Source organism: Paroedura picta, chromosome 3 (genome assembly GCF_049243985.1).
Source record: "Paroedura picta isolate Pp20150507F chromosome 3, Ppicta_v3.0, whole genome shotgun sequence".
Lineage (NCBI taxonomy): Eukaryota > Metazoa > Chordata > Lepidosauria > Squamata > Gekkonidae > Paroedura > Paroedura picta.
Window position 1 is genome coordinate 3044719 of NC_135371.1, and position 16967 is coordinate 3061685.

At 49.6% G+C, this 16967-nt stretch overlaps 1 protein-coding gene across 3 annotated transcripts; it reads left to right on the forward strand.

Annotated features, from left to right (window-relative positions):
• The first annotated feature begins 780 nt into the window (after positions 1-780).
• On the forward strand, positions 781-16909 carry LOC143833989 (zinc finger protein 449-like). Of its 3 annotated transcripts, none has more exons than XM_077330435.1 (5): positions 781-918; positions 3976-4786; positions 6048-6177; positions 8027-8272; positions 14161-16909. In XM_077330435.1, exons 2-5 carry the CDS (start codon positions 4052-4054, stop codon positions 14937-14939), a joined length of 1890 nt encoding a protein of 629 aa, XP_077186550.1. In that variant the 5' UTR covers positions 781-918; positions 3976-4051; the 3' UTR covers positions 14940-16909. The 3 variants fall into 3 exon arrangements, with proteins under 3 accessions (XP_077186550.1, XP_077186548.1, XP_077186549.1); XM_077330433.1 differs by lacking the exon at positions 781-918 and adding an exon at positions 936-1534; XM_077330434.1 differs by lacking the exon at positions 781-918 and adding an exon at positions 1542-1730.
• The last annotated feature ends 58 nt before the right edge of the window (positions 16910-16967 follow it).

Genomic DNA, 16967 nt, shown 5'->3' on the forward strand with positions numbered 1-16967 from the left:
ACTGTAAGTCACTCGGAGACTCGTGAGGCCTGCTGAGTGACCTTGGTCCTGTCCCAGTTCTCTCAGAGCTCTCTCAGCCCCACCTACCTCACAGGGAGTCTGTTGTGAGGAAAAGAAGGCGATTGTAAGCCACTTTGAGACTCATGAAGGCCTGCTGGCTGACCTTGGTCCAGTCCCAGTTCTCTCAGAGCTCTCTCAGCCCCACCCACCTCACAGGGAAGGGTGTCTGTTGTGGTGAGAGGAAGGGTAAGCGATTGTAAGCCACTTTGAGGCTCCTTTGGGTAGGGAAAAGCAAGGTGCAAAAACAAACAAACAGGTCTTCTTTTTCTTCTTTAAGACCAACCATGTTTTATTATTATTACCTTAAATAAAACTCGGTTGGTCTGAAATTTGCAACTGTACTCAAAACTTGGTCCTTGTCTTATGGGGAGGGGGAATCTTTCTGCCCCCTTTCTCCCAAACGTGCATCCTATCCCCAAGCATTTCCTAGGCTGTCTCCTTGCACTGCACAGCCTGCAAACCAAAAAGCAGGGGTAGTGTCACTGCGGCCCTCCAGATGTCCATGGACTACAATTCCCAGGAGCCCCTGCCAGCGAACGCTGGCAGGGGGCTCCTGGGAATTGTAGTTCATGGACATCTGGAGGGCCGCAGTTTAACTACCCCTGCCAAAAAGCCCCCGACATTCCCCCACCGCAGAGAACCTGATGCACCCTCAACAGTTAAAGCCAGAGAGTTTCCCCGGAGGTCCTTGCTGGCAGAGTGGTGCTGCGGGAACATCTGTGTCACTGAGTGAGGGAGACGCAGATCTGAGCCAGGATGTGACATTTGACAAGTCTGCTTCCGGGGGCCTCCCCCCCTCCCTCCCCCCCCCTGCAGGCTGGGAATCCCTGGGAAGGAGGGTGACTGTGGGGGACCTGGGTGAGTTGATTTTTTGGAGGGGATGGGGGAGGAGGGGAGGAAGCTTCACCTACAAGGTAGAAGATTGCATGCAAGCCAAAGAGCAGGGGGGCAGCGAGATGAAAAGGAGAAAGGGCAGGCAGGACCATCTAGCATGCCCACCTGCCCCACCTGTCTAGAATTTGGGGGGGCCTTTCCTTGCACGACACAGCCTGCAGACCAGGTGGGCCCTCCCTAGTAGCCGTGCCTTGACAAGAAGCTTGCTCTGCGTCAGGAAATCAGTTAAAGGCAGGGGGGAGTTGGGCTTGATGGGAGGGATCACCCACCACACACCATTCCCAGTCCATTGGCTCCCCTTCCTGGCCCGATTTAGTCTGATTATTGGCCCCACCCGGCCTGCACGTCCTATAAAATGCTGCAACAACAGGGTGGGAGGCACACTGGGAAATGACCAACCGAGTAAAGAAAAGCTGTGTCCGAATAGAAGCCTTAGTAGCAATCAATAAGTAGTAAAGAGTACATTCAGTTTCCTACGAAACAAAAACAATAATTTGCCTAAACCTCTCTTCCTACACTGAAACTCAGAAAGTAGGCAAACAATCAATTCCAACATGGACCATTCGTCGTCTTTATTGTGGTGCGTGCTCTTTATATATCATTAGGATGAGTACCGTTTTGTACTAGAATTGTTGCTTATCAGCCTTTTGGCACTAGTAAAATATTGTAAAATAAAATTGGCTCAGGCCACAGCCGTTGAAAGCCAGTTAGCGAAAATGATTGTTGTGTGTGTGTCACTGCGAGCAGAAGAAAATTAAGAAAAAGACAGCAAGCAGGTTTGTTTATTGCATTTTTAATTGTCATGTTTTGGACACTGTTTTTCTCTCTCGTGTGCGTGCAGTGAGACTTGGGCTAGTCACAGCGCTCTTAGGGCTGTTCTCTTCAAGCTCTCTCTGCCCCACCTACCTCACAGGGTGGCTGCTGCGGGGAGAGGAAGGGATTTGAAAGCCGTTTTGGAACTCCTTTGGATAGAAGAAGAAGAAGAAGAGTTGGTTCTTATATGCCGCTTTTCCCTACCCGAAGGAGGCTCAAAGCGGCTTACAGTCGCCTTCCCTTTCCTCTCCCCACAACAGACACCCTGTGGGGTGGGTGAGGCTGAGAGAGCCCTGATATCACTGCCCGGTCAGAACAGTTTTATCAGTGCCGTGGTGAGCCCAAGGTCACCCAGCTGGCTGCACATGGGGGAGCGCAGAATCGAACCTGGCATGTCAGGTTCCTGGCATGCCAGGAAAGGAGGGTGCTTATGAGCCACCTTGAGACTTCAGCATGACATCCAGGTTGAGAGCTGAATGTGATTCTCCGCTCCTCCACCTGCAGCCAGCTGGGTGACCTTGGGACAGTCACAGTTCTCTTGGAGCTGTTCTCAGAGCAGTTCTCTCAGAGCTCTCTCAGCCCCACCCACCTCACAGGCTGCCTGCTGTGGTTAGAGGAAGGGGATGGGGTTTGTAAGCTGCTGTGAGACTCCTCCTGGTAATGAAAAGCAGGGTATAAAGAAAACAGCTCTTCTTCTAAATCAGGGTCTCACCCTTCATGGTGAAGGGCATCTAAAGACGTGGCTGAGGGTTTTGGGGGTGGGCAGGAGTCTTGTCTTTCTCTTGTCAGGCTGGCACCGTCCAGGCAAAGATAAGGCGCATGCTTCACCCCCTGCCCCTGAAGCCACCGGGAGCTGAACCTCTATGTGGCTTGGGCTGCCAGCCGGTTTGACCTGCTACAGCCCAGGACGTTGCTCAGGAAATGGTCCATCCCAGTTCATACCCCTGGGACTCTTGGACCCGTGGCATGTTTGGGACAGACGAAAGAGAGGACTCATTTTTTGTGGGGTTTTTTTGCCAAGCCTGTGACCCCAGCCCCTGGCTTAGAGCCTGCGTGGCGAGCGGTTAAGAGTGGCGGACTCTAATCTGGAGAACCGGGTTTGATTCCCCACTCCTCCACATGCAGCCAGCTGGGTGACCTTGGGCCAGTCACAGTTCCTTCAAAGCCCTCTCAGATTCACCTATCTCGCAAGGTGTTTGTTGTGAGGAGAGGATGGGAAGGCTATTTTGGGAGACAAGAGGCCTGCTGAGTGACCTTGGGCCAGTCACAGATCTCTTATAGCTCTCTTGACCTTCTCTTCTTCACATGGTGTCTGTTGTGGGGAGAGGAAGGGGAGGCAATTATAAGCTGCTATGAGACTCCTTCGGGCAGTGTAAAGCAGGGTATAAAAACCAGAGGAAAGAATGATGATTTTAAGCCCCTTTGACACATGAAGCCTGCTGGGTGACCTTGGGTCAGTCCCAGTTCTCTCAGAGCTCTCTCAGCCTCACCTTCCTCACAGGGGCACAACAGACACCCTGTGAGGTAGTTGAGGCTGAGAGAGCTCTGAAAGAACTGCTTTGTGAGAAGTGCTAACAGGACTGTGATTAGCCCAAGGTCACCAAGCTGACTGTATTTGGAGGAGCAGGGGATCAAACCCAGCTCTCCAGATTAGAGACGGCCCTTCTTAACCACTACACCAAGCTGGCACTAATAATCTAATGCATCATTATTAATTCTGTGAAGGTTTAAGGGGGGTGGCAGGTGACAGTAGGTGAGCGATAAAGTTGTGAGTGTCCTGCACAGTGCAGGGGGTTGGACTTGATGACCCAGGAGGTCCCTTCCAACTCTGTTCTTCTATGATTCTATTATTCTAATAATCTATAAGTGAATTTAGTATAGATCCCCCCATAATAGAATCAATGCCTGCACCTTTAAGAACTGAATGCTTCTTGAATGGGCATTGTGGGGTTTGCTAGGCAACCACAACATTACAGCCAGTCCTACCTTTCTAGGTATCTCAAACAAGTGAAGCAGAAATTTCGTATCCCTGCCCTCCTCTCCTGGAAGCCAGGACTCCCCTTCCTGGTCTGCCCATCTGGCATCCAGGAAGAACACTCTGAGGGTTTTAGCCTTTCAGTACATCAGCAGGGGTGGGAGAGGGGGCATTGGCCTAGCGGTGGACAACCTCCTTGACGTGGTGCCTGCACACCTCTCCTTTTTGCCCAGGGAGAAGGCCCTTGCTCTGCTCCCGAACTCGCCACCCTCCCTTCAAGAGCCTCGGGTGCTGAAAGATCAGCCGGGGATGAAAATGGAGGAGCAAAGCCAAGGCGGCCCCGGAAGCACGGAGGAGGGGCCCAGGAGGGGCCCTCAGCTCAGCCAGAGGGGCTGCATCCGGGAATTCCTGCAAGGGATGCCAACCCAGCCAATCAAAGAGGAAGCTGGGGACGGCCTCCTGCAGCGCTGGGAAGTCCAGTGGCAGGCGTTCCTGAAAGCCATGGAGTCCTCCCACACGGGCTGGGGGGCCCCGCTGTTGCTGGAGGAGCCCACCCCCTGGGACGACGCCAAGGCCTTCCTGGCCTCCTTCGAGCAGGTGGCCGAAGCCTGCCAGTGGCCCCAGGAAGATTGGGTGGTTCGTCTCCTGCCAGCCCTCAGCGGGGACGCCAAGCAGGCCTACGACAAGCTGGACCCCAGGGACAGAGAGGACTATGGGAATGTGAAGGCGGCCATCTTGCAAGGGGACGCCATGAACCGGGAGAAGAGCCGCCAGCACTTCCGGCATTTCCGCTACCAGGAGGCCCAGGGGCCCCGAGGGACGTACGTTCAGCTCCGGGAGCTCTTCCGCCGGTGGCTGAAGGTGGAGAGGCGCTCCAAGGAGCAGATCCTGGAGCTGCTGATCCTGGAGCAGTTCCTGAGCATCCTCCCCACCGAGGTCCAGAGCTGGGTGAGGGAACGCGGGCCGGAGACCTGCTCCCAGGCGGTGGCCCTGGCCGAGGAGTTCTTGCAGAGGCAGCCAGAGGCCGAGCGGCAGCCCCTGCAGGTGAGAGGTGACTTGGAGAGGGGTGGGCAAACTGTGGCCCTCCAGATGTCCATGGACTACAATTCCCATGAGCCCCTGCCAGCGAATGCTGACTTGGAGGGTCGTTGTCTCAAAAGGGCAGTTGCAGGTGGGGGGAACTCTGTGGCCACCTTCCGTATTCTCAGGACTTGGGGATGTTCATCCTGGAGATGAGGAGGTTGAGAGGGGACACAATTGCTGTCTTTAAGTAACTGAAAGGTAGTCACTTACCAAGTACAGGGCAGAGAGGTCGAGGCCTTCCTAAGAACAGGGGAAGAGCCCTGCTGGGTCAGACCAATGGTCCATCTAGCCCAGCCTCCTGTCTCACATGGTGGCCCACCAGAAGGGCGACAACAAGGTATAGAGACTGAGGCCTTCCCCCAATGTGGCTTCCTAGCTCTGGGATTCAGAAATTTAGGGCCTCTGAATGTGGAAGTTCTCCTTAGTCCCTATGGCCTAGTGGCCATTGGTTGACGTCTCCTCATTGGATCTATCTTATTGTGTGTGTCCCTCCCACCTGGTTGTCTCTTTTATAAATTGAGAAGCCCCAGACTCTTCAGCCTTGGAGGTCTCCCATCCAAAACTGACCAGGTCAACCCAGTTCCGCTTCTGAGATCTGACAAGATTTGGCTCACCTGAGCCATCGTACTGCCTGTCTATCCTGTGCTAAAGGATTATTTTTGCCTTTAGCAACTTTGTTGGTTTATTTTTATTGATTTATATTTAGCATAGAATAGAATTGCAGAATCATAGAGTTGGAAGGGACCATACAAGCCATCTAGTCCAACCCCCTGCTCAGTGCAGGATCAGCCTAAAGCATCCAGGAGAAGTCTCTGTCCAGCCGCTGCTTGAAGACTGCCAGTGAGGGGGAGCTCGCCACCTCCTCAGAAGGTCCCAGGTTCAGTCCCTGGAATCTCCAGCTGACAGGATGAGGTACACCAGGGTTCTAAGGAAAAGGCAGGTTCATTGAAGGAGGGGGCTCATGGCTCAGTGGTAGAACATCTGGCTGGCATGCAGAAAGCCCCGGGTTCTATTCCCAGACACTCCAGCGGAAAGAATGAGGTACATGAAGAAGGGGGCCCATGGCTCAGTGGTTTGGCATGCAGAAGGTGCCAGGCTTTACCTCCGGCATTTCCAGTTGAAAGGGAGTTGATCCTGGCCTCTTTCATAAAGCAGCTTGGTGGACTTGTCGTTCAGCTCTCATACGTTCTAGCCCTGAAGGAGATCTTCCCTGCCATTCCAGGTGACAACGCCATTTGAAGAGGTGGCTCTGAGGGGCTGTGATCCAGAACCAGCTCCATCTGGCCATGCCCAGCGGCAGCTGCAGTGGGAAGCCAAGGAGGAGCCTGAGAGCGGAGATGCCACCGTGATGGGTAAGGATTTCTTGGGCTTCAGAATAACCAGGTTGGGGTTTGCTTTCTGGGCAGGTGCCTTTCTATAGCATCTGGGTGAAGCCTCTAGTCTCCTGACTGCAAAACACCAAGTCAGGAAAACCCCTCCTAAGGGCCTGCAGATGGTTCTAGAATCATAGAATCACAGAATCCTAGAGTTGGAAGGGTCCATACAGGCCATCTAGTCCAACCCCCTGCTCAACGCAGGATCAGCCCAAAGCATCCTAAAGCATCCAAGAAAAGTGTGTATCCAGCCTTTGCTTGAAGACGGCCAGTGAGGGGGAGCTCACCACCTCCTTAGGCAGCCTATTCCACTGCTGAACTACTCTGACTGTGAAATTTTTTTTCCTGATATCTGGCCTATATCGTTGTACTTGAAGTTTAAACCCATTACTGCGTGTCCTCTCCTCTGCAGCCAACAGAAACAGCGTCCTGCCCTCCTCCAAGTGACAACCTTTCAAATCCTTAAAGAGGGCTATCATGTCCCCCTTCTGTATTTGACTTCCTCTGTGGAGGAACCCCTGAAATATTTTGGGAGCCCCGGAACTGGGCTGGAAGTGATGTCAGCTGGCTACACCTCCCTGCCGTGCCCCAGGACTGGGGGACGGGGAGAGAAATTAGGGGATTCAAGGCAGGAGGAGGCATCTGAGCTCCACCCCCTTTCCCAAGTGCAGTAACCACACAAGAGCCACAAGAACCACCCCCTGTTCAGTAGAAGGCTCCCTGCATTCACAGCGACGGCAGTAATAGCTTCTGGCCGAGTCCATTCCTGCAGGATGCTGTAAGGGAAAGGCCAGGGAGCCCCTGAGGAGTTCTTACAGAGTCCCACGATTCCAAGGAGCTCTGGTTGGAAATCCCTGCTCTCGCTGTTTTGGCCCTGAGTGAGGGCGGCAATCCAGTGCATTTAATTTTCTTGTCTGCTTTGTGATTCCAGGAACACCTTTACGACCAGCAAGGTTTTAGTCAAGGTGTAAGCTTTCATGTGCAAGCACACTTCTTTAGATACAACAAAACGAAAGCTCCCCCCCCACCATTCCATGTGCTTCAGACCAGAATGGCCACACACCTGTGCTTGCCGTGATGGTTTTAGGAAAGAAACAAACCCAACAAATCAATTTTTTATAGGAGCAGGTTTCCGAGGGTAGCCATGTTGCTCTGTGTAGATTAGGGGCCTTTCCGCACCCATTAAACGTAGCGAAATCCTTACTTTAGGTAGCCGTTATATTCTGGCCGCTCCGCATGACGTCGCCAACATCCAGCGTCCAGGCAGCAAACAGCTGGCTATATCTTCCATTTTAAAGCACTAGTTGGGGAATCACTACTTAAGAAGTGCCAGCTAGAGGAGAGGAACCAGCAGGCTGCCACCAAAAGATATGTGTGGAGGCAAAGAAGCGCTATCTCCGCCTCCAATGTCCTGCCCTCACATCCATCTCCCTCTCCCTTCTCCCAGGGAAGGAATTATTATTATTTTTTAAAGCGAACTGCCTGGAGCAACGAATAGTCATACAAGTGAACAGGCAAAGGCAAAAATTATTTCCCCAAAAAATTGTCACACAAAGTATGCCTCTCTAAAGTCCCCCCCCAAAAAAAATCTGGAATGAGATTTTTTTTTAAGTATCAAGACTCGTGATTCCATAAGGGGTGGCAATAAAAAAGCACTATACATCTATTATTAGATGCATATGCGTCTAAACTGAGAAGTATTGATTTTTTAAAAATCTAGCTTTTGGATTGCAGACCGAACGGGCTCCCTTTGAAACTGTCTATAAGAGGATGTATACCAGCAAGTATCTGTGCACAGACCCCTGTTTTTCTGCTCTCTTCCAACCAGGAACTAAAGGATGGGTGAGCCTTGAAGAGGGGGAGCGGTATGCGGCAGGAGAACCAGAGCAGTCACGACCCCACAGGACATCTGTGTGGAGAGGAGGGGAGAATGTCCCCCAGTTCTGCCACCCCGAAAACACACCCAGGACTCAGCAGGACACCCGCCCCGTGCAGGAAGTCGACCCGTCTCTTCCACTTGGAGGATCTTTCCAGGGCCTCGAGGAAGATGCGTTCCATCGAAGAGTCCACACCGGTAAGAGACAAACTCCCTGCAATGCTTATAGAAAACGGTTCGGTCAGAACTTGGTCCTCGTTAAGCACGAAAGCATTCACACGGGCGAAAAGTCGTTCAAGTGCTCGGACTGCGGGAAAAGGTTCGGCCAGAAATGGCAGCTGGTTGGGCACCACAAAAGATGCGAAAGCGAGAGGCCCCACAAGTGCCCCACCTGTGGGAAGAGGTTTTCTCGCAGCTCGTACCTTAATACCCACCAGAGAATCCACACGGGGGAGAGGCCATACGAGTGCCTGCGCTGCGGGAAAAGCTTCAGCCAGAAAGCTAACCTTAATACGCACCGTAGAATCCACACGGGCGAAAAGCCACACGAATGCTCAGTTTGCGGGAAAAGGTTCTCTCGCAACACGTGCCTTAACAGACACCAGAGAATCCACACCGCACGCTAGAGCGTAGGGATGCTCAGACTTTGGGGGGGGGGGCGGGTAGGGGGGCGAGAGTGTTAGGGGAAGGTTGGTATCGCTTATGGGATAAGTTTCCGCCCACGACCGGTGTGATTTTGTACAATGCAGGAGCAACATCTTGTCTCCTATATGCCAACAATAATTGCTAACACAATAAAGAATGTTCTGCATTTCCTAAATGGCTAGTTTGCTTTTTTAAGAACCTTCGGGGGAGGGGGAGGAAGGGGGTGATGGTGCTTTCAAGCATAACCTTGCTAAATATTTCTGAAAGCCCAAATTCGCTATAGAAGCAAAACCTGCATTGAGATAAACCAAAATTCGTGACCTCTGCATACAGAGGTAACTTTGAAAAAGGCCCATGTTCTCATGGATTTATATACTGTGGTGATCAGCAGTATTTATCGTGCTCCTTGCGTTGCGCCTTTCCGAAAGAGTTCACAATGCTTAAAAAAAAATCAGAAATAGCAACACCGTGAAATCAGCAGCAGAGAGAAATGGGTGTCCAGGACAGCTGGATTCTTTTCAGAGAGAAGGTCCCATGGACCTTGATGGTGTTACGCGACAACACAGGATGCAATCCCATAGTGCACCTGTTCATGTAAGAGCTCTCATGCCACCGGAAACACAAGGAAATCACAGCCTGTAGTCCATGGGCGAAGTCAACTTGATCATTTCCCATCTTGTATTTCCACTTAAGCGAAACATAGCACAAGGCAGATTTCAGCAACCTCCCCGCTGGTCGAATCATATTGCCTTGGTCAGATCATATTGCATTTCCCAATTGGAACTGGGTAGATCTGAGTCCAGAGCAACTTCTCAATTGGAATCAGGTAGATCTGAGTCCAGAGCAACTTCCCAAGTGGAATCAAGTAGATCTGAGTCCAGAGCAACTTCCCAAGTGGAATCAAGTAGATCTGAGTCCAGAGCAACTTCCCAAGTGGAATCAAGTAGATCTGAGTCCAGTAGCACCATCAAGATTCCCAGGGTATAAGCTTTTGAAAGTCAAAGCTCCCATTGTGAGCTTATATTATGGAACTTTATGCTTCCCCCAATCTTGTTCATTTCTAAAGAGCTGCTGGACTCAGCTCTTGCTGTTGTACTGCACACCAACACAGGGGCTGCAGTTGTACTACAAACCAATGCAGATGTCTTCCAAAACTTTGATTTCACAGCATCTCTTGCAAAGCATTAGTGGGAAACTGATCATTGTTCCTGGGCCCGTTCCCAAATTCGCCCTAGGTCCTGACAAGTTGATGTGTGTTGGGAATTCCTGGCAGAAACATTTTGAGCATTGGGAGGCTCAATTTCCCCAATCTGAGATAGCCTCAAGAAGCTTCTATTGGTCACATTGGGAAAGGTATGTGCAGTACATTGGTACAGTCCATGCATCTGATAGTATGCATTCTAAACAAGCACTCACAGTTCATGTCTGATAACCAGGTTTTGGGCTGAGTCTCAGGGCAAACCTGGGAACATCATATCATGTAGAACAAAATTTTAGCTTTCAGACCAACAAAAATTTATTCCAAGATATAAACCGGCTGGCCCCCGTACAGATGATAAAAACTGGGCAACAAGGAGACGGGAATATTTTACATATTCAAAAGAGCACCTGACACAACATAGGAAAATGCAGTTTTCATAAATTAAGGGTAGGGGAGCAAAAAATAAATTCTTTAAAGATGGCCATGGTCCAGGAGGCATGAAACATGGAGAACAGCAGAGATTCAAGGCCCTATGCTGGAGAGGTATGGTGGCTGTGTGAGAGAGATTTAAGGGACATTTACTCTCTCTCCTGCAACTCAGCTCAATCCCTCAACTTCTTTATTCCAAAGACCCCCAACACCATACAGCAGGGGTGTCTAAGCTGTGCCTCTCCAGATGTCCATGGACTACAATTCCCACGCTGGCAGGGGCTCGTGGAAATTGTAGTCCACGGACATCTGGAGAGCAATAGTTTGGACACCTCTGCCATACAGAGTCTACACACGTGTTTCATGGTGTGTTTATGAATGGTTTCAGGTTACCCAAAGTGAGGACGAACCCACTGCGAAGCTTGTAGAACCTCAAGAAGAACTCATGGTCATCCTCCGTTGCCCCTACTGAAAGAAAAGTGAAGTTTTGGAGTCTTTATATCTACCTGTGGTGCCCAAACGTCCCACTAGGGTCACCTGACACTTCTGGTGCAGACAGATATTTTCCAGGCCGCAGTTAAGGATGTGCTGTTCTGAAGGACGTTTGAGTCCAATGACACCTTTCAGACCAACAAAGTTTTATTCGGTGTACACAGCACAGTTCTTCAGATGTTATCTTATTCTTATTACTCTTCAGAGATTTAGGGGCCACTGGGCTTAAACATTGTTCTGTCCCAACTCTGAAATTATTTGTGGATAAGATTTCTCTGGTCAGATGGAAGTCAACCATTGCTGAGTGGTACAGGTCAAAGTAGAGCCTGCCCCATGGTGACATTGGCAAGGTACACCCACCTCCTTCCTGTGCCCTCAGCTTGCAGGCAGTCCCATGTTCAACCATCTCTGGTTAAAAACTACCTAAAGAAGCAAGATCATAGAATCATCAAATCGTAGATTTAGAAGGGACCTCCACGGTCATCTAGTCCAACCCCCTGCACAAGGCAGGAAATTCATGACTACTTGTGCACCCAGAGCAGGGATTCTCAGCAAGGGTTCCGGGGATCCCTGAGGGTCTACAAGAGCTCCCCAGGGGTTACGACGCCTTTCCCAGAAGTTCGGATGGCCGCTGATATCTATAGATGTCACTGGGACCCCCTTCCCCTGCTGCTCTACGGGCCAAGTCTCTTTCTCCACAAGGGAAACATTAAATGATAGATCAGTTGATTAATTGACTGGCTCCCGCATCTTACTTCCGTTTCCAGGGTTCCTTGAGACCAGAAAAATGTTTCATGGGTTTCTCCATAGTCAAAAAGTTGAAAAATGCTGAGATATGCTGGTCTGAATAAATGGTATGGTCAGTCAATCCGTAAATTTACTGCACTGAGCCAGGGGCTACTGCGAATAAAAAGAAACACAGATACAAGTACCAATGAATATTTCCCCTTGACATATCGTACAGACTCCAAATTAAAATGCAGTTAAAATACGTAACAGTCAACTGATCTTTTAGAAAAACATCTTTACAGGTTTGAATTGACCCAATAACTAAAAAACGGAGATACAGTAAAATATTATAAAACTAAAGAGTCAAAAGGTATGTTCTCTGAAGAAAGAAATGTTGCCTAAATTTTCATAGCAGCCAAGTAATCATGACTGAGGGATTAATATCAGAAAGAAAGAAAAAACAGTTTAATAGTGGTGGATATTCAATTAAATTTTTCTCTGCCTGCTGAATACATGAAATGGATTCCTCCCCCCCCATTTGATTTGTAGACCACCTCTCTCAGCGAACAATCTTGGGGGGGGGGGGGGGGGTTTAACAACATAAAATGGCCAGGTCTGGTAATTAAATGACTTTGGTAGCTGGGAGTATAGAATGACTCTGTTAAGGCTTCACAATGAGTGTAAAATTGCTGCCAGAGGATGTAGTGATGGTCACAGGAATTAACAGCTTAAAAAAGGGGATTTAGACAGATTCACGGAGAACAGGTCTGTCAGTGGGTACTAGGCGTGGTAACTGAGGGGAGCCTCCACATTTAGAGGCAGTCAACCTCTGAGTTCTAGAGCCAGGAGGCAACACCAGGGAAGGTCTTGGCCTCTCTGCCCTGTTGTTGGCCCTCTGGTGGAACTGGCTGGCCACTGTGTATCACAAAATACTCTTTTAATTTATACCCCCTGGCTGATTAATTGGATCACGGTTTATTTCTATGACTGCCGACAAACCAGCATGAGAAACGATGAAATACCAGCCATTTCACTGTACTGCCCTGTTTCAATATATGGAAAGAAACCAAACAGAGGATTGATCTCATCAACAGCAGAACAATCCATCAAAACCATTGGTTCCCGGCAAAGAGGTAGTGTTCTAGCATCTTGCAGCAAATAAATTTAAGGGCATAAGAGGAGCCCTGCTGGATCCAATCAGGGATCTAGTCCAGCCTCTGAAGGACCAACAATAGAGCTCAGAGGCTGAGGCTTTTTCCTGATGTTACTTCCTAGCGCTTGGATCCAGAAGTAGAGTACAAAAGCTTAAAAGATACTTACAAAGAAAATATATTGAAAGCCCCTATGGCTGGCTCAAGCAGACTACATGCCTACACATCAACGCATGAAGAGAGCAAAGTCCCTAATGGAGTCTGCTCCGTGCTTCAGAGCACACACACTGATCTTTTTCTTCCTGAAGAAGCCCACCTTAAAGGAATCCCGAGGATTTGTGCTTGGGGTTTTTCCATTGCAACCTCACCTGTGACCACTTGATGCACTAGTGAGCACACAGGTGCAACTCAGCTGCTTAGCTTAACAACAGTCCTTCAAGGCTGACTTCAACAAATTACTTGCTGATTGCAATGCCAAACATCAAGCAGCCAAAATCTGCTTAAGGCCCCTGGCTTCCAGGGTCCCAGCCAGTTTGGTGCAGTGGTTAGGAGTGCGGACTTCTAATCTGTTGAGCCGGGTTCAATTCTGCACTCCCCCACATGCAACCAGCTGGGTGACCTTGGGCTCCCCACGGCACTGAGAAAGCTACTCTGATTGAGCAGTAATATCAGGGCTCTCTCAGCCTCACCCACCTCACAGGGTGTCTGTTGTGGGGAGAGGAAAGGGAAGGCGACTGTAAGCCGCTTTGAGCCTCCTTCGGGTAGAGAAAAGCGGCATGTAAGAACCAACTCTTCTTCTTCTTCTTCTTCTTCTTTTCAGCCCTGGCCGCTTAGTGTAGTGATTAAGAACTAACAAGGTGTCGCATTTAAGAGCAGTGGCTTCTAATATGGTAAGCTGGGTTTGATTCCCTGCTCCTCCACATGGTGGGTGACCTTTTGCTAGTCACAGTCCTGATAGTTCTGTTCTGACCGAGCAGTCCTGTCAGAGCTCTCTCAATCTCACCTACCTCACAGGGTACCTGTTGTGAGGGGAGGGGAGGAAGGGAAGGCAATTGTAAGCTGCTTTGAGACTCTTTTGGACAGTGATAAATGAGGTATAAAAACTTTCTTCTTCTTCTTCAGATCAGGACTTTAAACAATTCCAGAGGGCCTGCAAAACGGAGCTGTTCTGCTCGGCCTGCAGTTGAGGCCAGGCAAGAGCCTCCTGAGATGCAGGCCTCCCCACTCAAAACCTCGTCCACCAACAGGAAACCCCCCTAAACTCTGTCCCGTCTTCACAGGGATTGCAAAAGTGGCAACTAAGAGTGGGGTTTTTAAAAAAATATTTATGATATATTGTTTTTGTTGTTTGTTGTGAATTATTTTTAGAATGCTGTTAACTGCCCTGAGCCAACAAGGATGGGGCAATGAACTAATAAAATAATCATTTATTTATTTAGATGTGTGGCACGCAAGTGGGAAAGGTGGGCGAGGCAATCTCCAAGAAATCCCGGACCAAGCAGAATCCCACTGGCCGTCTCCAAGAGGAGCAAAGGAAATCCTGTCCCAGGACCAAGAACTGGCTGAAACCTCCAAGACTCTTCATGGGCAGAAGATGCCTCAAGAAAACCAGCTCAGAAACATCCCAGGAAAACCCACGTCTGGTGGGGCATGCAAGGCAATCCTAGCCGATACATCGCTTTTACCTAAGCCACAGACTTCCCCTGTGATTGGAACCGCCGTAAAACTGAACTCAGATGGGGAGACGCCGCACCAGTGTACTGAGTGCGGAAAATGCTTTGGGCGCAAGAAGCACCTGATTGTCCACCGGAAGACCCACCTCGGGAACACCCTCTACGACTGCCCAGCCTGCGAGAAACGTTTTGCTTGGATATCGGACCTTACCCGCCACCAGCGAATCCACACCGGGGAGAAACCCTACACCTGTCCGTTGTGCGGCAGGCAATTCAGTTCCCACTCCAGCCTCATTAATCATCGGAAAACCCACGGGGGCGAAAGACCGTTCCTGTGCCCGGACTGCGGGAAAAGGTTTGTCTGCAAGTCCCATCTCACGAGGCACCAACGAGTCCACCTAGACAGGAAATCGTACGCCTGCTCCGAATGTGGCAGAAGCTTCTGTCAGCTCTCGCTTCTCATCCTCCATAAAAGCACGCATGCCGACGAGAACCTCCTTGCACAGCCCCTGGAGACACTGGACTTTCCGCCTGATCCTCTGTAATACGTCAACATGGTGCATGGTGCTCCTCTCGACTGGTTGTGGTTTTTGTGACAGCTACGAGATGGCCGGGCCAAGAGGGGCAGTCCTATAAATTCAATAATAAATATAATAATAAATTATCTTCCCCTTCAGGGCCAAACTACACGCTTGGGTTTGTAAAGAGCTGCGTCCAGGTTCTCCTTACCCCTCTTGGGTTGCCCTCAGCCACACGGCAGAATCAAGGAATGACTTTTAAAGAATAAAGAAGAACCCAAACAAGCTTGGGATTCCTCCAAAGGAGGGGGGGCCCTTCTGACTCCCCACCCCCCAATCATTTTCCCACACCAAAACAGCTTTGCAGGGGTGAAGAGTTGGGTCCCCGTTTTTGCTGCTCTACGTGCATAGGATGCTCCATGTTGGAAGAGCAAAAGTGGGGAAATAATTCCCTCAAAAAACTGTTTCTGTGTGGGAGAACTGGGGGTGGGGTGGGCAGGAGCCCCCTTCCACCCACTCTGGCTGTGTCCCCAGCTCATTTGGACTCTTTTATTTAAAAAAAAAATAGCCATTCCCCACATGTACTTTATGGGTGTGGAAAATCTGGACCCAACTCTTTAAACCCACAAGATGTGTAATTTTGCCCTCACAGGGCAAGATCTCAATGGAAATGTGTGTGTTCTTATTCCAGCTCTTTGCTGACCCTGCCTGTCTTTGGGTCACCTGCCTGTTTGATGCCTTCATTTCTCAATTAGGTCTGTAATTCGTCCTGGTTTCAGCGCCACCTTGGTTCTGCTTGGCCCCTGCAGTACTGCCCATCTTGCTGTTTCTCTGGGAAAGATATAGCCGCAGTTGCCTAAATATTAAAAATATATACAAATATCCCTGACTAAGCCAGCTTGGTGTAGTAGTGGTTAGGAGTGCAGACTTGTAATCGGACGAGCAGGGTTTGATTCCCCGCTCCCCCACGTGCAGCCAGCTGGGTGACCTTGGGATAGTCACAGTCCTGATAAAGCTGTTCTGACTGAGCTGTAATCTCAGGGCTCTCTCAGCCTCCCCTCCCTCACAGGGTGTCTGTGGTGGGGAGAGGAAAGGGAAGGCGAATGGAAGCCGCTTTGAGACTCCTCCAGGTAGAGAAAAGCGGCATATAAGAACCAACTCTTTTTCTTCAGTAATCTCAGGGCTCTCTCAGCCTTCCCCTCCCTCACAGGGTGTCTGTTGTGGGGAGAGGAAAGGGAAGGTAATTGGAAGCCGCTTTGAGACTCCTCCGGGTAGAGAAAAGCAGCATAGAAGGACCAACTCTTCTTCTAAATTGATGTAACTTAATGCAAAGCCACCCACCATAAGAAGATATTCAGACTGAAGCATATTGAACAAACTTTTCCAATTCTTATACATAGTTAACAAAGCAATCCGACAAAACACGGTCATATCTTATACAATGTTAAAAAGGCAGCTCAGGGGCTAGATAAGCTGGGTCTATGGTCATTCCCCGATTTGGGCTGCCTTTTTCGTTTCCAATTATGTTGGAAAAGGAGCAGAATATTTCTGCAGGGTCAAGGCTCAATGTGGACATGCGTCCCTCAAATGCGCTATTGATCTCAAACAGGGATTCAGGCCTTACTGACGAACAAGAAGTCTAAATGTTTGCATTCTGAATGACCTTCTCCTCCCCAGTTTTCTTCTTTTCCTTGTTTGCGTTGTCTACCTCTGAGACCTCTGCTTATTTCTGGCCTCTCAGTGTTTCTGGCAGCTTCCATCCCTTCCTTGCTTCAAACTTGTATTGTGAAATGTTGTTGGTCTGGGACTTAAAGCTGACACCCATCTCCAAAACGGGCAAAATATAATCCACTTGAAATTTTAAGACTTGAAAAGTGAACGGTAAGTTCCCTGGGAGGGGAAATCTATCCTTTTGGTTTATGATGCTTCGTACGACACTGTGAAAAAGGGTGATAACTGTATAAATCAACTGTAATAATAATAAATTGTTGCTTTTTCTCATTTGCGTCTTTGGTCGTGGGCACTCACTGAAATAAATGATATCTGGAACAGATA

What these genes read in the sequence shown, in the direction of transcription:
- LOC143833989 (XM_077330433.1), top strand. Translation starts at nt 1,509, where the DNA reads ATGGACCATTCGTCGTCTTTATTGTG. An exon ending in CATTCGTCGTCTTTATTGTG is followed by an intron (nt 1,535 to 3,975) that starts GTGCGTGCTCTT and finishes CTTTTTGCCCAG; the next exon opens with GGAGAAGGCCCTTGCTCTGC. An exon ending in CGGAGATGCCACCGTGATGG is followed by an intron (nt 6,178 to 8,026) that starts GTAAGGATTTCT and finishes TCTTCCAACCAG; the next exon opens with GAACTAAAGGATGGGTGAGC.